General features: G+C 44.5%; 1 protein-coding gene across 1 annotated transcript in view; it reads left to right on the top strand.

The window, feature by feature from the left end:
* Positions 1-12,739, top strand: part of LOC146202000 (sulfhydryl oxidase 1-like) — a 72,996-nt gene extending 60,257 nt beyond the window's left edge. Inside the window, exon 11 of the mRNA XM_084587888.1 lies at positions 12,288-12,739. Within this exon, the coding sequence (XP_084444014.1) occupies positions 12,288-12,403 (116 nt within the window). The 3' untranslated portion in view covers positions 12,404-12,739. The remainder of the gene's footprint in view (positions 1-12,287) is intronic.
* The last annotated feature ends 7,879 nt before the right edge of the window (positions 12,740-20,618 follow it).

Genomic DNA, 20,618 nt, shown 5'->3' on the forward strand with positions numbered 1-20,618 from the left:
ATACTGCCCAGCGAAAAATGAGTGCACAACAAAAGGGCAATGAAGTAAAACCATTGCATAAAGCATGGAGGAAGGAAAAACTAGGAGGGAGCGTGACGTCACGCGGCCAATCTTTGCAAGCCAAGTGCCGATGAAGCCGTTCCCTCCCCCGTTTTTTCGCTCTCCCAGTCTGTCCCTCTGTTTTAATGTCAGTATGTTCTAATGTGCGCGTCTGCCTCGACGCGGGCACGCAGCTGTCTGCTGAGGCGAGCATGGGTTATCGCGCCAATTCCCTTGGTGCTGCGCGTGCAACAAACCCCGTGCGGCGCCTATTCGCGCATGCGCAATGCGCAGCGGTAGTTGATATCACCGCACGCTATCACGTGGTCTAATCACGTGGAGACCGACTCTCTCGCTTTTATTTTTTATGACTAGGCTGCAAAGTATTACCGCGCTCCCTCCTAGTTTTTCCTTCCTTCATGGCATAAAGATGAAAGCATAGCATGTGTGTGCCAATGAGGCTGCTGAAAACAGTTGAAGTGGTATCTCAACAGTCCAGATTTTTAAAGTTCATTGTGATGTGAAATTAACCCTTGCATAGAATTGGGCTTAAATATAGTATTCAAAATTATATTTGCGCTAACGTTTTTGTCTTTTGCGCTCGCTCGCTGGCACTCATGTTCGGGCCGTTCCTTTTTGCAGTTGAAAAGCCAGTAATGACCGCCTTTCCCGCTACGGGCCTTTTTCGCAAAGGTCTCGAGACTTTGCCGTGTAGCCGCACGCCAACCACCTTAGGAGCAAAGAACCTTAATTTCAAAGGCCTTAAGAGTGCCAGTATGACAGGGGTATAAACCTTTAATGTTGTCGCATCATACTTTTAAAGGCAGAGCTTATGTGCCATAACCTCCGGTCCAAATTTTTTCTGCAATCATAGTCTGTGTGACCAACGATGTGGCAAACTGTGGAACAATAATTCGATGACCAGGTGTGTGTATGGTCCCTGAATGCACTGGCCTCTTGCAAGAAGATGCACTCTTATTTGCCAGTATTTTTAAATTGAGGGTTAAACAGATTTAAATGGATTAAGTATATTACTGGAAATGTACAGGGAAGAAAGAATCAAGTTTGTTTACAGATGACTGATATCTGTCTATAAGTTCACCTTTCTGTTGTTCACAGAAAATGTTGGAGGGAGCATGGGTGGCCTGGCCTGGCATGCTTAGCTCACATGGTGCCCACTAGAGGGGTGCACTCCTGGGGGGAGGTTCATTATTGCCACATAGTCAAGCCCTGCTGCTTTTGCATAGGAATAGCTGCTATGCATAGAAGCTGACATGTAGATTTTGCAGCTTTATTGTAATAAAGTTTAGGTCGCTTATAGGACAGCCCTATGCTTAACACGATGCTCAGCATCCAGGTGAAAAAAAAATAAAAATAAAATAAAAGAATTGGAAGAAAGCAGAATTTGGTCAGACATGTTTACTGGTGGGGTTTTAACTGCTTCTCTGAGTTGGCATTCAGTGGTAGGCAGAAGAATGGCTGCCTTGAGGCTGACACAGTTCTGTAATAATTCTGGCTGAGTTGAAGAGTTCATGCCTGTGGTACTCGTGGCGAGTTCTAAATTTATTCCTCATGACGAGTAGTCAGAAGTGCAATCGTATACAACTCATGTTAATGGTCCCCAAACCACAGATGAGTTTTGAGCAACAGCGCTAAGTTTAGGGCTGTTATTGAGTGTCGTGTTGTTTGAAACCAATATTCAATTTCATAAGGGATGTGCTGACGTGACATAAGAGAAAATTGTTGCTTTGCTTAAGCATCTCTGCCACCTTTGGTGTGAATTTGTGTAGCTTCTGCAGTATGCTCCATAAATGGTTTGCAATGTATATACATGTATTTTATTGTTGTTTTTTTTTTTAATATATGTTGTTCAGTTTTGCAGTGCAGAAGAATTTATATTGTGGGCAGAGTCTCTCTTAGTCTTTAAGAAGAATTGTGTTAATTGCAGTGCAGTTTATGGACATCTTTTTATGATTCTTGCTATCACAATATGCAGTTAAGAGCTCTTTGCTATGACTGAAGTGTTGATCAACCAAAGAGAGAGCAGACTGCCTTATGGCTGTAATTCCACTACACCAACGAGTCCTTGGCATTGGTACTGTTAGCTGTAAATGAAAGGCTGAATTTGGCATTTCACCTCCTTTTCATCATTCCTCCCTTTTACTGGTGAAAATAAAAGCCCAAGTGTTGAGTTCATCTCTTGCAATGTCCTTTATTCTTGGCTAGTGACAGGTATGCCATATCATATCCTGCAGGAGAGTAGAAGGCCATCTTGCTGGTTTTACATACATTATGTACCTGTAGTCAGCACCTCTTGCATATAGAGAGTGGGACTGAATAGGAAGGTGTGACCACTTGAATGCATTTGAGGGATTTTTTGCCCATAAGAGTTCATCTCAAGTTTCTAAACATGTGTTCCAATAAGACAGTCTACAATACTCATGCAGTTTCACCTGCATAGGTCTTAGCACAATGGTGGACTTAATCACCTGACCAAGGCTTCAACTTGAAATATGCTCAAAAGGTATTCCAAACCACCTTTGCAGAAATTGCAAGAATGCATACTATTGAATTAAGATTGCATATTTTTCTCTTTTTTTTTTTATTTTATGTTGTGCATCGAGCGCACTACTGATACCATTTGTACCTTTGCATGCACATTTCAATGAAGAAGTCTCCTTACTACTTGATCACATTTTATATCCTCCCCAAAACTTTTGGCTTCACTTTACTACATTCGACCATCTATGAGAGAGAGAGTTTTTTATATACAGACTCTAGAGTAATATACTGACAGCCACACTCTCATGCGTACCCTGTTCACATTTTTGAAAGCCATTGCAGTAGCAATTGTATACCTCTACTTTTGTGTGTAGTACAGCTTTCAAAATATTTGCCGATCTGGAAATGTTGATCTTGTCAAATCACATGCCATGAAACAAACTCGAGTGGCGCCATCCATGTATGCTGCCATTTTTAAAGCTAAGGTGCCCAGAAGGAAGAAAATATTCCGTTTGAACAGATCTCAGCACATTGCTGAATAAATTAATGTTTAATATTCAGGGCTTCTTTTTTTTTTTTTTGCAAACATTTTCTTAAATATTGCTTATGGTACAGCACTGTGGTGGTGGCGGTCCAGAGGTCTGACCTCTTTAATTCTTTAATGCTTCAGTAAAATGGGATCTGGCTTCATATCCATAAATTATCACTTCGTTTTTGTGTACTTGATCTCTAATGAGGTGTCATTGCATAAAGTGGTGTGGATCGAGTGAAGGCACTGAATTCAGTATGGCAAAGTGGCTTGTTCAGTTTTCGTTTTTTACTTCTGGCCTGAGTATTAATCCTTGAGAACCATTCAAATAAGCTTTGAAGCATAATGAAATGAGAAATTTGGGCTAGTTAATGCTTATGAAATGGTTGGGACATTATTGTTGAATCGTGCAATCCCCACTACTGTGCCAGTGAAAAAGACCCGCTTGCAGAAAAGCACTCGTGCTGGAGTTTTGGACGTCATTTCTTTTGTTCCTATTTACAGCCCAACACCTCTAACCTGGTCAGATTTGCATGATCCATTTTTTTTTGGTTTTATGCATTGTGATGTTTGTCAAATCAGATAGTAGGAAAATAGTTTTTTTTCTTTCTCATTTCTTCTCTGTGTCGCCGATCCCCCTTGTGGTGTGTGCTTCCTAGTGCTGCCTATGTTGCATTCCTTAGAGCCCCTTTTTACAACCAAATCTAGAATTCACTGTATGATCGAGTGCAAATCATTTGGAGCTGGAATCTTGGATCTGGAATCTTGGATCTGCAGCCTGAACCTCCATGCTCTGAATGCGATCGTATAAGCTGAATAGACTGGTATGTAGACAAATGTCTTCGACCGGCATACAACATTACGCATCAGCGAGGCAAGTGCTCTTCTAATTTCCGGTTATGTGATACATGACCAACTGTAATGCGACCAACTGTACGAGGGGCTCAATATGAATAACAAAAAGCTTAAGGAGATTAACCAAAAGGTAAAAAAAATATATGATGATGGACCTTTTTAAACAGAGTATACGGCGGCCATTGAGTTTGAAGACAATGCAAGCACACTCTGGCTGACCTCCTCAGTTAAAGGACTCTTCTGTCAACAGTAACTTTGCTCCCAGAAACTGCTACTCAAGTCATTGCCATTCCTCCTGAAAGACTCTGAGCCAAGTTACTCCAGCTGTAGCTAACCATTGCTCCATTCTCTGGGTACTTATGCCATTGGAATGAGGTTTTGGAGCAGTTTGACCAAATGATTTATCATAGCAATAGTCTTACTGTCACAAATAAGTTTCACTCCTTTTCGCTTTTTGTGGAAGAAGATCGCAAGCCTCCCTGCCATTGAAGACTGCTACATGGACGCGATTATTGAAGCAGGGCTTTGACTACAGTTAACACATTATGGGAGAGGCCTTAGCCCTGCAGTGGGTGCAGTCTGGCTGATGGTGATGATGATGATGACCATGCGATTGGAGCAAGAGTACTTCACCGACCTTGCGAGATGTAGAGTCGAGATCGAAGAGCTGAGGTTCTTTCTGTACAACTGGTGCAGCAGATGAAAAGTTTGGCACCACTGCAGCCATGCCAGAATTGGAAATTTGCCGTCCTTTCTGGAGATTGAGAACCTCTAGAAGAGCGATTTGAAGCGCCGAAAAGGTCTGGATGTGACTACAGGAGAGAGACGCAACCCAGAATGCGGCTCTGGTACAACCTTCATCATCGGTTCTTCAAGACAACTCTCCAATGATTATCGAGAGCTGCGTTCTCAGCAAGTCAAGCTAGCTGAGTCTTGACTCTCTGGCGATTATTTCCGTCCAAGCATGTGCTCGGCTTCCTCTGCACAACTAAAGATCACCGTGCATGAGACGGTCAATCAGCGAAGGATTACTTTTTGCTCCACCTGTGGGAGTCACCATGCCTCAAGTAAGTGAGATGAGGGTGCAAACTGACAGACGCATCAATGCTAGACCAATGTAGGCACCGAAACAACCATATGCACATCCTTCTGAATGAGCCAGCCTGATGTCCAGCACGAATAGACTTCATGTGTACCCCTGCAAACGTTCCTTCTTGGGTGGGAAATGGCAACTTTCGATGGTGGCTGGAGCTCGTTCATAACAGAAGAGCTTACGAGGCATCAGAAGTTCAATTCTGTGCGCGGGTTTTACATAACATCATTGCCCTAAATATATTTGCCAACGTGCCAAATTGGGAAACTCATTGCATAACTGCACTTGACCGACAATTAAAAATAACGCTCCTCCTCTTCCCCCTCAACTCATACAACCCACTACACTAGAAAAAAGATTAAATAGCCTGTGTACTGCACCCACTCATGAACACATCTGTTGATTATGTTTTTTTAGCCGACTCCCAGTTGTTGCACCTGTTTTTCCTGGGCTTGGGCTTTCTCCCTTCCGTAAGTTCGTCGGTCACTGCTTTCCTTTTTCTTCACGTTTTCTGTAGTAATGGGCAGTGGAGCTCGAAGTGCAACAGCCACTGACAGAATAATTCGGTAGCGGTAAATCAATCATAATGTTACGTGGCGGCAAGTGATGACAACAGGAGAACAGAGGACAGAGAAGATGCTCGATGGTCGTGAGATGACGTTTAATGAATCTGTGTGAGGGCCTAGCGCGCGCGCTCCTGCCCGCGGCACTGCCCTCTTCTTCCTCCTTCGTCCGTAACATGACCTGGGGCCACCGAGCGATCGTCCCGATCGTAGACGAAAATAGAAATAAACAATTGCAGGCACAAACTGTCTGCCGCGGCGGACACAACATTCTCCAAAGCTCATCTAAATGTCCAGCCGTACTTCTTTCTACATGCCTTTTGTTTTGGAGGCTACAGCAAAGTTGGAACCGCACCAACTAACCCACATTGCCGTTCTAGCTCACCCAGAGTTTCTTAATGTGCTCGAAATGCTGGTCTACGTATGCTCTTTAGCATTTCGCCTCCTCCGAAATACAGAATCCGCGCCAAAAAAAGAAAGAAAAAAAAAACCAGCGTAAAGTTGTAAAAAAACAACTGCCAATGCACTGCTTGCGAGTGGTCCGTCCGTGTTGATCTGTTAACCGGATATTATATGGTCTTGTACGTTTTGATTGGGGTTGTTTTGATCTATAATCTGTGCCTTTTATGGACACCGAATGTTCACGCTCGTTGTGGTCAGTTTGGGCCAAGAAAACTCGCTATACGCAGGCCTAAGAAGAGCAAGTTGCTAGTAGCAGAGATAGTATACTCCATGTAGTTACGTCTTCTTTTTCCTTCCATGCATGCGTCAGAAAGCTCACCTCTAAGCATTATCCCTTTATCGTCCACGTCGGCTGTTAGCTGTGCGCGTGTATTGAGTCCTTGCGCAGCTACGCTTCGTTGCCTTTCGTTAAATAACAGTAACGGCGGGCTATAACGTTCTGTTATTGATTTACGAGCGTTCTCCTAACGACCACAGTCGGCTGTAGCATTGCAATTTTATTTGTCGCCTTTGCACCAGACCACAACGAATCTTCCAACAAGCGCCTGCAGTTCCTCCACAGCTATCAACTCATGGTCCTAATCCAGTGCTGTTCCCCTGGGCCGCTCACAGAGGCAAAATAAGAAAAAAAAAAAAAAATATGTTGCCGTTATGTGGAAATAACGTTCAATCATCGCGACTTCCTTTAGTACGAAATAAGAGCCGCTGGTAGTTAAGTAAGAACCATGGTGCGATCGGAAGCAGTTGTGCTACAAGCGTTACATGGAGGCACCATTCGCTATATACCTGGAACAGCCTGCTACAAGTTGCAACAATCGCACTAGTCTCGGCCATATATTAATTTAATCCTAACAAATAGGCCTGACCTTGTTTCAAGCATTTCTGATTTCCCAGGTATAAATGATCACTCGTTTACCTCCTTTTTTAATATCAGTGTGAAAATTTCCAAAATACAAAAATACACAAAACATCCGTGACTTTGCGAGAGCTAACTTCGGAGCAGTCAACGCTTAATTGGTAGATTTCACTGATGAATTTGACAAATTTTGATAACCGTTCTGTTCAACGTAACTGGGACATGTTTTCTACTAAAGCAAACCAACTAATTGAAAATTACGTTCTTGCCCGTATCATCGCGTCAAATCTTCGAACACTATGATGTAAAATCTATATCAAACGGCTTTCTAACTGAAAAAAAAAAAAAAAGTAAAAACATCTGTATCGTTCGGTCGTATTTTCATTCTCAAACTCACGATGGTCAGCCTACAAATCTGCATCTGATACATCGCCGCATTGAAGGAAGGTTAAAACGATTTCATGTCGAATTCCTTACCTTCGACTCTGGGATCCAGTTTTCGAAAGTGTTGGTGTACGATTAACCCTAGCCTTGATAATTCCGTTCTTTAGAAGGTTGAGATGGCAACTCTGTCCTAGTTAATGTGCTGCTATCCTAGATGACATTCTAAAATCCTAAATGCTATCCTAAGGGTAACCATTTGTATTCCAAGGGAAGGAAAGCGTAGCAATGAGCGTCAGAAAGGGGACCGGGTGAGGTTAAGAACTTTGCAGGAGTCGTGGATGCAGCTAGCATAGGATCGGGTTAATTGAGTATTATGGAAGAAGCCTTCGCCCTGCCAGTGGATATAGTCCGGCTGATGATGATGATGGTGATCCTAAATGACACCTTTTTCAAGAAGTTTCTCTGAGGCTACAAGTACTAATCTTCCAGACACCTTTCATTACGTACGACTTCCCATTCATGCGTCGGCATTGTTGTTGGCATGGGTAGAATTGTGGAACTCGACAACCTGGAGAATCATTCCTCACCTGGCTACTATTCCGTAGATTGTAAACTTCTGAAAAACAGTTCGGTTTGCAGTTCAGTCATGCTAACGAAAATATCTCAATAGTCACTTGATGCATCAACTCTTCCAGGTGAATTGAAAATTTGGAAGAGGATTGCAGTCTACAAATCGGGCAATAAACATTCTTCAGCTAAATATCGGCCAATTTCTGTTACTAGTATATGCTGTAAACATTTGGAACGCACCACATTCTCAAGCCTTGTGGCCTTTTTGGAATCGAAATCTTTCCTGTCAGCTCAGTAAGCCTTTTAAAAATCACTGTGTGAAACACAGCTTTATCGTTTACTTATAAATTACACAGTATTATGGGCCATTCTTCGCTGGCTGACTGTATTTCTAGGAAAAAAAGCAGCGCACCAGCACAAACACGAGGGAGAATGAGACACAGCGCTGACTAACGAGTGATTGTTTTATTCAGAGCGCCTCTGCTTAAGTACAAGTAGCCACATCTGATAAACCAGAAAGGAGAAAAAAAAAATTCTTGGTAGTTTAGCTCTGGTTAACCATAGTTGAATTGCGAAAGCAACGACGGAAGCTTCTTTTGCCTGCTACATTATTGTTCCATTTAGATTAATAACATTACTTATTTTGTTTAATCTCATATACATCTTCTAGCTGACAACTGCGTAATTTATCGCGAACTAGTTAATGATGACGGTGCTAACCTTCAGGCAGACCTAAATTATACCTATATTATATATATGCAACTCGTGCAATGCTTGTCTTATGAGATAAAAGATTAACAAGTGTAAAGCGATGCTTGCTTCCCGAGTATCCGATAGTATATTTCCTTATTACCTGAATATACCGATAGTATATTAGGAAGCCAGGACCTCTCAAGCTGTCTATACAGCTTTTTCCCTGGCTGTCCTCGCAACACCAGTTGCGGAAATAAACCTTCAACCTTCAACAACTCCCATTTAGCAGCAGTTTCCTCCTACAAGTATTTAGGTATTCATATTACGTCTAATTTAAATTGGTATTTGCATATGATAAGATAATCAGCAGCGTTAATCGCGTGTTATATAAGACACTTGGTTAGATCTAAATTAGAATATGCCACTGCAGTGTGCGACCCGAAGACTAACAATTTGATATCTCCACTAGAATTGGCACAGAAGCACTTTACTCGCTTCATTTATTCCTGCTGCCATACAACGTGTATTAAATGAAATATTCCTCTGCCGTCAATACAATCCCGCCGAAAAATGTTTTGCCTGAACCTTTTCAAGGCGATAGCCTTTAATGGCTCATACTCGCGGATCGTGTCCGTCCGTACGCTTTCGTTACGTGGGAGGCGGTAGCTGGCAGCTGACATGACCGAGCACTAACTGGACGCGGGGCTTCCTGACATTACGTTTGGCAAGAGCTGCCAACTCGGGCCTCTCCTTTCATATGGGAGGGTTATATAACACTCGGCATGCCAAAACCTTTGCATTCACGTTAACCTTCGGCCACGCAGACACGTTCATTCGGCTCGGAGTGAAAACAGAGAGAAAGAAGTGCCGTAGTGGAGGGCTTCGGACCACCGCGCGATAGGGGCTTTGACCTCGTCGCAATTTAGGGATCCAAGGTGCCTTCTAGAATTTTTCCTAAACTTTACTATAACCTTCGTGTTGAATTTTATTTTTGAGCCATGCCACATTATATTTCTGGCCGTGTTGAAATCACCGCCTTAATGGTTGGTGTTGAGTAAAATCACAATAAATCCTTTGTTTATTCTTTTTGCCACGTATTTCACACGATTGGAATCGCCTTCGCTCCGATATTGTTTCCATTTATGATCACACAACATTTTATAAGTGGTTTGGGTAACATTGGGCAATCAGGAGTGGCGATGTCTGTAAGCTGTCCAACCACTCCTCTGTGTAATGCGCTGGCCTTGAAGGTAAATTAGTGAACGAACAAAATAAATACTTAGCGGAACACGACAACATGTAGCCGCGCAAAGTGATTCTATGTATAACGTGCTTCGATTCTCCGCTGTGTTGCTGCTGCTACTACTTACTGGTGGTTGCGATGACGGCGGTGCTGTGGAAGAAAGCAAGCGAACCTGAACTAAACGTGGTAAATCGAAGCTGAACGAAACAAAACTTAGCTAAGCAAGTGCTAAATATTGCTTATCCATGTATGCCCATGCTTAGCCAAGCTAAACCGCCGCCTGTTTTATTATTATTATTTTTTTGGTTGCTCGTGACTTTTTTTTTATTATTTTTTTTTTACGACGCAGTGAAATAGCACAGAAATCGCAGCGGCGTGAATTCAACTAAATAGCGAAATGTTGCCTAGCGGCACTGTTAATTGAACACAAAAACGCTTTGTAGCAGCAACCTTTTTTCGCTCATTTGTTCGCGCTTTCACGGGCTCTCGTAGAATGTGCTTTTGTGGTACAGTGTTCGTTCGCTTCTGGAGACAGCTAATGCTACAGTTAACTTTGTTCAAAGCTGAGCTGGAAGTAAATAGGCGTTGTCTAGGCTAAAGAGTACCTTCCTGCGCAGCTGTTCCTCCACAGCAGTGTGCACAGAGCGCAGGGTCGAGCTACTTCGTTACGCGGTCCCATAAAATAAGCTTTTTATTATTATTATTATTATTATTATTATTATTATTATTATTATTATTATTATTATTATATTATTATTATTATTATTATTATTATTATTATTATTATTATTATTATTATTATTATTATTATTATTATTATTATATTATTATTATTATTATTATTATTATTATTATTATTATTATTATTATTATTATTATTATTATTATTATTATTATTATTATTATTATTATTATTATTATTATTATTGTCTTTTTCTCCTACCCCTTCCCCCTTTTACACCACATGGCGCATGCAAGCCGCGCTGCAGTGCATCAGCTTTGAGCGGTGAACTGATACTCAGTTCACTTTGTGACTAAACCGTCTTCGCATTGCTGCATCTTTAACCAAAAGTTTTCTTGTGCGTTTTATTTGTCATAAAGATATTTCTTCATATATTTAATTCATGTAAAATTGGGTACAGAGAAAACGTTCTCCTCGTTTTTTTTTTTTTTTTTTTTTTTTTTTTTTTTTTTTTTTTTTTTAGCTTATGGGCCATTTTAAAGGGAATTATAAAGCCGCCTTCCATTTTATTTCTAACACGAAAATGCCGGCGCCTTTTCAGTTTCAAGGTCTACCGCACGTATACAACAGTGTCTTAAATAACTGCGTACGTGTTGAAAATTTTCGCCTTCTCCTTACGTTTTGAGCATTTGAGGCGAGTCTTCGTAGATCTCGATGCTTGTCTCGTCAGTGAGCTCCCTTTGGTGACCGTTGCCTTTTGCCCGTTGGTTTCCTTTCTTTTTTTTTTTTTTCTTTTTTGCATCTGAAGTGTCCCGCAACATGGTTTTCTTTTCTTTTCTTTTATTCTCTTTTTGAGCAGGCGTATGCAAAATACACTTGTAAGAAATATGGCTTGCGATCATTCGCGCCCTATGCCCGATGTTTCAGCCAAGATGAACCCGAATGTTTATAGATAGGTGTTTTCACTTTATTTTTATTTTTTAGGTATCGAGATGGCTTCTTCAGCGTTGCAATGCCAGTGCTGACTAAGATCAGAAAACAGGTGAATCATGCTGACCATAAGCAGGTTAACTGAACTCTAATAGTTTACTTTTTAACTAATTGCACTCAGGTGCTTGAATGTAACTGGAGATTTGTAGCCGGCTATTAGTAATCGCCGTACTACTCCAAAATTTCGAAAACGCAACTTCCCTCGGCGCTGTGGTTCAACGAATTTTGCCCGCCGTATTCCCTCTTCGGCGGGCCGCGAAGATACGTTTATCACTGCACGTCAAACCGCGTTGCGCACCTGTAACGTGGCATTTGCTTTGTCAGCTGGAGCAACGAGCAAGGGCGAGCACTGCTTCGAAAGGGCTTCGAAGTGACGTGTAGGGACTGACGTCGCTTCGCAGCACGCGCTTTTCAAAAAGTGCGCGCAGTGTACGAAATTCATTGAGCCGTATAGCGCCGATGGAACTCGCGTTCTCGAATTTAAAAAAAAAAAAAAAAAAAAAGAAAGAAAGAAAGAGTGCTATGGCTTTTACTAACGGCCGGCTACAAATATCTAATTACATTCAAGTTTTCAAGAGTAATAGTGCAAAAGTAAGCCGTCAGAATTTATTTAAGAAGCCTACTATAGTTAGCACGAGTCACCTGCTTTCTGATATCAGCCTACACTGACATTGCAGTGCCGGTGAAGCCACTTCGGTATCTCAAGAAGCCAATAGTTTTGAAAAATTTTTGTTTATCTTCTCTGAAACACCCGGTGTATAGGCAACGAAGAAGCAGGGCTGTTCACATACTTAAGGAGGCTGCGGTGCAATTCTGGCCCACGCAGGCGGCAGCGCTGTCGTCGACAAGGGCCGTCTGCGGCTGGCGCCCGGGAGCGGTGCTACTCGGGCCTGGTGGTCGTGGCTAGTCTTTTTGCTGGCGACGGTGCTTCCTGTGCCTTAGCATGGCGCATGATCCTCCCGCTGAAGGGAAGCTTGCATTTACTCGCATCTTGGCTCAACCAACTGCACATTGCCCAAGCTTTATAACCAATTTTTTTTTACTCTCGAAGGCTCCGGACAGAGCTGTGAATCTCCATATGTACGACACTGTTCAGAGCGGCATTTAATCAGCAAGATATTGAGGTAGCACATCATATGTGTGCCCGAGGCAGAGAGTCAAGCGCGCACTTTGGTCGCGCTCCGTGCTTGTCCGGCACGTACTTTTCGAACAAACTTTTTGTATACACTGTTGAGGGGCATTATTTAGCAATAAATATACAACATTCACTGCGGTGAACTGGGCGTATTCCTTTTCATTTTATCTTGTTGTACACTCGCTGGAAAGCAAGCGAGCTGATCTCCTTTTGTCTCAAGATGGCGACTCGCTCCCAAGGCAAGTCCATTTTTCGTTTTCTTGCATGCTTATTCGGTCGCGCCTACGCCCGAATCTTCTTTTAAAGGGAGGCAGTAATGCGCCAAAGCTGCTCAAAGCATTCGGGATCGAGTGGCTTGGGCAACCGATAGTATATATATAGTAAACATCACGTGGTACCTTTTCAAACACTCTTTGCAGGTGAATTGCCAGCGAAGCCTGTGCCTAGAGGTTCCTCCTCTATTCACTGTGTGAGAGTTTGCTTGTCTCGGGTTAGCGTAAGCTAGTGAAAGCGGCATTTCTGATCGAAGTGCAATAGAGTGGTGTTTACCGGCATAGGATGGGCAGCGCTAACTAAGTACACATAAAAGAGCCTGGGCGGACGGGCCTTACATCCCACATGTTTTCGTCGTGGTCCTTGTTTAGTACCCACCCTTGCATTAACAGCCACTTAGTTCACATTTCCTCTCGAATGAGCCGACAAGTTAAAGTATCGTTCGGGGCGGTGCTGTTCGTGATATCGCAAGTATACCTGTTCTAGCTAAACTATGGGGGCGATAAAAAGCGATGCGGTTTACTGCGGTCACCTTACGACGCGAGTGATTAGGCTATAGTGCACGGACGATTTCGCCTGGCCGTCTAGGTTTCAAAGAAAGGCCTTCGCAAGAATTTAGTGTGTGCACCAAGTGCCTCAATAACTGTCTTGCCAGAGTGCCGATTTTTCAGCGACCGAGCCGACGACGGTAACGGCGGTCCATATGGCAACACTTCGAGTTGTGTGACGTGCGTCCTTCGCCAGCTAACGCCACACGTTTATGCAGTTAAAAGAACGCCTATTTCATCACTGCACGCAAACGCAGCCATACGAAGTCGTGCGTTCGTTTCATCATCGACGTCATCGTTATTAGCCGAGTTTCATTCACTGCTATGCAAAGGAAGCGCATCAACAGTGGCCTCTCCCATGATCCATCCAGATATGTCTAGAGCAGCCTTCCTATCTTAAGTGAAGTTAATGTCTCATTCAATACGTTCCTCTCTAGAGCAACTGTTCACCGTTTGGGTGGCACAAGCAACCTTCAGCGCCGATCACTGTACCCAGACAAAATCTTTGGGGGACATTTGAGCCGGCCGCCTTAAAGGATATCAGGTGACAGCGTGAACAGGGTCATTTAGCCTAGCGGACAAGTACGTACATACACCGGTTTACCGGACGTTTCCTGCGCACGTGCACTGGCATAGGTGAGGCAAGGAGTGTCCAATGCGCATGCGTAACAGGTGCCCGATAAACAAGTACACGTCTACGCTAGTACGTCTACGGCATGCTAAATCTCTCTAACGACTCTCGTGTGCGGCCACCCTTGCAAATTCACGTTCGCGCACAGGTGCTTTGCTATCTGCTTAATCACCAATCCCTTAATTTGTGCTTCACACACGCTCATTAGCACACAGTCAGTCGCATGCTACCATATTACGTGGAAGACCACACGACATAGCTACAAAGCCCCACTATAACAAAGTCGTACGAACGTGCCTGCATGGCTTTGGGGCAGTGTGTCGTGATCCAAGACAGCAGTGTTGGATTGCCGCCTCATCCTCCCATATAGCCAAGTTGGCAGAACGCGGCCATGTCACGCGGTCTCGTGACGTCAAACAACGTGCCGACCAGTCAGCGCCCGGCCATTTCGCTTTCCATCAACTGCAAGAAGCATGCTTGCGATTTTTTTCGCTCATGACGCCGACAACGCGAACTCAACGCCGAATTTTCTGAAGAGCGGGGCTTCAATGCCTTCTGCTCTGATAAATATTCTGAACCAGTGAAACGAGCCACTATTTCTGAGAGCTCCGCGGGCTGTTTTAACGCGACGGCGTTTCACCGACCATACGGCGGCGGCATTGTGAGTGAAAAATCTCGGGCATGACATAGCCACGCACTAACTGGGCTGCATGACGTTACGTTTTGGCAGGAGCTGCCAACTCAGGCTTCTCCTTTCATGTGGTGACGGTGGTATCAGATTGCCAGAACCCTTCCATTCACGTTACCCCTAGGTCACGCGGCACGTTCATACGACTTGGTTATAGCGGGGCTTTATATTGTCACGTAGGGGTGACAAGGTCGACGGCACAAATGAAGGGTCGATGATTGCACTGAAGAAACTCTTTATTGGGCTGACTTGCGCCCGCAAAAGAACTAAGCAACTCGGCGGCGGCGATAGAAACAAACGTGCTCGTCGTTCGTCGGGCAAGGAATGCCCGTCACACTCGGCAACGCTCAATTTAAAGGCTGCACAGAACAATCTAGATAACGTCGCAAACAGCTACCAGCACGGGCTGGAACATTGTGGAAAGACACCCGAGTGGCCGGAACCTTCCAGACAGATCTCGGTGCATCTTGCGCTACAACAAAACTGATAAAGGTGTGACTCGCGACATCGAGCATTAACAAAGATTACGGAACTGATACGCGGTCCAGAATCAGAGTGATAAGCCTGTATGCCGGCGGCTGCTAAGAAACAACAAATACTGTTTTGAAGCTTGTTTCTCGGCAATATGTGGGCTAGTAGCCTACGCTATAGCTTCATACCCATAAAGGCGGAGCTTAAGTGTCCCCCATAATTTTTAAAGCTGCCTTTATAGCAACAAATATAACATGAAAATTGGAGGACCGCTTCAATAGAAACAAGTTGTCTGATAACATATTTCAAAGCACACCGATTTGTAGGGTCCCTGTGTACAGACAGCATAGAGAGCTGCGCTGTACAAAAAGAGATCCGTTGTTGTCTATAATGGTCTCGGTGCTGGACGGGTGCCTAGCAAGTGGTGGATGCCGCCTTCGTCATCTCGGGGAAGGCACCAGGGGTAGAGACACAACTCTCAAAAGTGCTGGCCACATTGAGGGCAATCCTAAATTTGGACCTCTGAAGCGCGGGTAACAGTGCGTGGGAGGGGGTTATGCACACGGAGCATGCGTGCGCCGCCAGAAGACGCTCCTTTCTCATCAGGAGGAGGGTTGCATCGTCATGGCTGAGGTCTGTGCAATACACCTGCTGGTGCCTGTAAGTAGTTGAACTGTACATTGTTGTCTCAGGGCTAGGATGGGCCATGCCGGCTACTTCATCTTCGCTCGACGTCTTGTGAACCTGTCTCGCCCATTAAAGGGAACGCCGCTTTCTCTGCACTCTGCACTGTTTGTTATGACTCGCTGATTTCTTCTTCACAATGCATGAGCGAGTACATTGCAGCGCATATCATGATTTCCGATTCGCGTCCAGAACATCAGAACTATAGATACCTACTCAGCTCCCGGACTCGACTTTGTAACCAATAAATCTTTACGCAACTGAGACATTCCCTAAATAACCGCCTTAACCAGCTGCTCTCCCCACCAATCTGACATATTTCCCTCACTTATTGTGTAGGAAAAGTAATGGAGCAAGTAATTCATACACGACTCTACAACTTCCTCGAGTAACGGGAGTTTCTGCCCACCTGCATGTTATGTTTTCATCCGGGCTTGGCCGGCCATGATGTATTCCTCCAGCTAGAACGTACACCATACCCTTAAATAAAAAAAAAAAAAAAAAAAAAAACTAGCGATGCATGAGCCATTCCTGGGGTAGATCTCACCAAAGCAATTTAAAATGTAACACACTGCAATTCTTGATAATCTACAAGCGCTACATGGAGGCACCCATATAAAGGGCCTTTCATAGCAACGGAACATCGACCGTCACACTATGGGTCTCCATACGCTCCCAAACATCCATCTCGTGCTCGCGGTCCTTTCCGCGATACTCTATCATTGCTCTTATTCATCTCCTCCGACAACTTTCTAAAATTACAGCCATGCATTTGCTCCCAAATGCGAATGACATCACTGTTTGCCATGCCGAGGCATTGACGCCACCATAGAAACCCTTCTCTAAACAGCCCTCAACACTACTGACACACGCGCCAGAGGTGTTGCTAGATTACTCTGAGCGCCTACTTACCAATACCTCCTATCGGGACCGGCGCAAGATCATTACTAGCGCTCTCTCTAGGATAGCCCTCCAAGGGCTATCCTTTTGAGTGCCCTGGCTAAATCTTGGCAATGAATGTTTCCACTACCACCAGACATATAACTGGCAATGTAATTAGCCAGAACAGCAGCTTGGGCTTGTTGGCCATTCATCTTCAGGTAACAGCGCAAAAAACCTTGGATGGCACACAAAAGCAAAGAACACTCAACGGTGCTCGTTGTGTGTTCTTGCTCTTGTGTCCCGTCCATGGTTTTTCGAGCTGTTACCTGAGTATAACTGGCGCAGCTGGTAGAGTTAGAGTGAGTTCCAGTCTTTTTGCAGGCCCTGTACAGAGTGTTTCAATTATTCATTGTTCATTTTTTTCAAAGCCCTCAAACACACCGGTGCGTTCGGTGCAGTAAACTATACAAGGCGGAAATTATTTGCGCCGCAGAGTGCTGTAAAATGAATAACTAAACAAAATACCTGATAAACTTTTTTTATTTACTTATTTACCTTGGGACATAACAAGAGACTGCGTAATCGAACTCCTTCATCATTGGAGGTCAGTGAAGTTTATAAAATTCCCTATTTGAAATTGTGGTTGAAATAGCGAACGGGAAAAAATAGGCTTTTGATATCATCCTAAGTTGGATTTGCTGCAGTGCGTGTCGTTATAATGACATCCTTGCGCGGCGGGGTAATTTCATGCGAATCGCGCAAACGTCCTGTAAGTAATAAAAAATGTAGTATTTCATTCAAGTTGTGCCATTTTATCAATGCGTAGCGTGAAAAGAAAACTTAACGAGCGTTCAAAAGAGTTTTTTTTTTTTGTTTTGTTTTACATTCGATACCCCAAATGCCGATTCTGAATAAATAAAAAAAAAAACTGGGATACCCTTTGTGGCAGCCTTAAATTTCGCAATATAATGTTCTGCCGTAACATCAAAATTTAAATTGATGGGTAGTTATTTTTACTTTGTTACTCATCATTTCACGTACTGCACTCTGCACTAGCACTCTGCAGCTATGTCCGCCTTGGTGTGTACAATCTACTGTCGACCGTCCCACCTGTGTCGGTGAACACAAATCGCACCGCCGAGCGACGCCAGTATACAGAGGACGATAGGGGGAAGAGGTGCACTGGCCAGGCTCGCCGGTTTGGTCAGGAAGGATGCGGACCGCAGACATTGATTCCCATGGTTAGTGTCGACAAGCACCTCCACCAAACTTTAAGGGGGCTTCAGTCGACGTAAGCTGGTTCTGATCGTCCGCACACCCTTTCGGCAGCGGTGCATGACGCACCAAAAGCGGCCGTCTTAGAGGCTTGACATCGCTATAGTATTGCGGTAAACCGGGTGTATTTTCTTTTTAGAAGGTCCAAATTTTTCAAAGAAATGTAACTGGCTTTAGGTTTATTTTAACCCGAGACTATATTGGGAGCTCCGGCGGATTCCAGGTAAGAGACAGACGGCTTTAGTTAGTTTGTTTCTCAACGAAACATGTTTTTCGACTTCTTAATTTTCATTTCAGCGGGAATCTTATATTTGCAGAATTGGAGCTCTTCCCCCAGATAGTATAGCTGAGGAAAAGGATCTTTAAAAAAATTGTAGCGTGCGCTATAAGGCCCCCAGATACCTCCCTGGCAGATGACTTCACGCCGTAGCACAGCACCAGCCCTCGTATGTGACGTAGATCTCAGAGACTACGTCACTCAGTTGGCATTACCTGAGAGGTAGACAGGCGTGCTGCGGTTCCTTGTCAATTTTGCTGCGACTGTGGCCTCGCTGATAGGCGCTGTGCCGGCACCCAATATGTGCAGTCATTTCGCTCGCAATCCATCCTCAAAGCGCCGAAGCGGAATGATCTACACCGGAAGAGGCCGCTGGCGCTGTATTAAGGTAAATATGCCTATCAGGCTGACACGAGTGAGCGCTACAAGTTTTTAGGCTATTTATTTTAAGGGACTTCAGTGGGGATCGCTGCGGCGCATTGCGCGTACGCCACAGTTTGACGGTTTGACGTCCAGCCGCGTGAGTGCATGCTCGCCACCTGCTTCTTCGCACGAGTGGTGCACGGAGCGGCCGGCGCTCAATTTTCCTGCTGCTGCTTCGCGTCTTCTTCTACATCGCGTACCTGCTTCTCCTTCACACACCTGACAAACTTCATTCGTACCAGAACATATCGCCGGTCTCCGCGAATTGGTTGCACAGCTTTTATTTCCATCGGAAATGGGCGTCCTCTTCCGCGCCCCCGGCACGCGTGCCGGAGAAGACGAGGAGTCGTGCGCCCGCGGATTACAGGCTAGCAGGTAGCCCTTGGCTTGTTGCGGCCTCTTCCGCCAGATGGACGGTGCGGTGCTGGATCGCAGGGTCCGCGCTTTGCAACAGGGTATCCCAGGCTACTCTACTTGTAATATTTTGTCTCATCCCTGGAGATTGTGGGCACTCCCAAATTATGTGGTCGAGGGTCCCTCTCGCCCCACAGTGTTTGCACAGATCATTGTCCCTAAGGTCTGGTAGCGCGTGAAACGCCCAGACTGGCTTCATGAACGTATTAGTTAGTAGCCTGAGTATGCGCAGTGCTCTTCAGCTGTTGCGCCGCAGCGGGAGATATAAGCTGGGAAGCAGCCGCTCGCTTGCGAAGGCGTATATATACGCTGAAAATTGCTGCGAGTCTGTATTGCTATGCTATGGATGAGGCAACAACGCTTAGTGCGAGCGCTCGCTATGCTAGCTCGCCTACAGGTCGAATCTACCCGCTCCTGGTGAGCCATAGGCTCCCAGGGCAAAGATCAGAATTCTGTGTAAACTCGAAAGGGACCCTCGAACACATCATCTGGGACTGCCCCTTTTCTCACGGGAGGGGCCTAAATCTGTCGCCGCAACTCTGGGAGATCATGCCGCGCTGCTCGGACCCTGGACTCCAGCTAGCCGCCATCCAGCTGGCCTGGGACGCCGCCGGCCTGCGTCTGAGGCGGGGCCCCCGCCATCCATCCCAAGCGACGGAGGGCCGGAGCTTTTTTATCCGCTGGTGTAAATAAGAAGTTCTACTCTCTCTCTTTACTCATCATGTACACATCCGTCGCCGTGAACAAGCGACACGTAGGAAAAATAAAGCTGAGAGAGCTAAACGAGCTATGTAAACGAAGAGCGAGAAGAGTTACTTGCAAAGAAACGACGCAAGGCAGCGGAAAAGGTGCGACATGAACAACAGAGAAACGATTCCGTCCCATCCACGGCTACTGCTGCTTTCACTTTAAGTTAACCCACTGCCATTTTTCATGGCTATACTACTTGGAGGACGAGCTAGATTTCTTAAAATGCAACAGAACCTGTAATATAAACATTAAAAAAAATTAATGTATCTATGTAATTAGTGAATTTTACCTGGTGTCCGTCGTAGCCCCCAATATAACCCAGTTACTTTTTTTTTTTTAAATTTGGACCTTCTAAAAAAATACCTGGTGCACAGATCGAATGCCCTAGGTAAAGTGAAAGAACACTAAGAACATTCCTGCCAAATGAGCTAATTTAACCAAATGCGAAGTATATGAGAAAACACGTCACGTTTCATCTAGCTTTATCATACATACGCATCCCCTGTTGGAGCTGTTACAGGAGTGAGATAAAAAATACATACTAGAACAGTAAGTTACAAGAAAAGCAACAAATCTAACATGTTGACATATTATCGCTTGCAATATAACGGATTCTATGAGTAATTGAAGCAATACGAAATGAACTATAAGAGCAGGTAACTAGAAAAAAAAAAACTAATCCAACATGTTCACATATTATCGCGTG

This window comes from Amblyomma maculatum, chromosome 1 (assembly GCF_055883805.1).
Source record: "Amblyomma maculatum isolate TAMU_Amacu chromosome 1, ASM5588380v1, whole genome shotgun sequence".
Taxonomy (NCBI): domain Eukaryota; kingdom Metazoa; phylum Arthropoda; class Arachnida; order Ixodida; family Ixodidae; genus Amblyomma; species Amblyomma maculatum.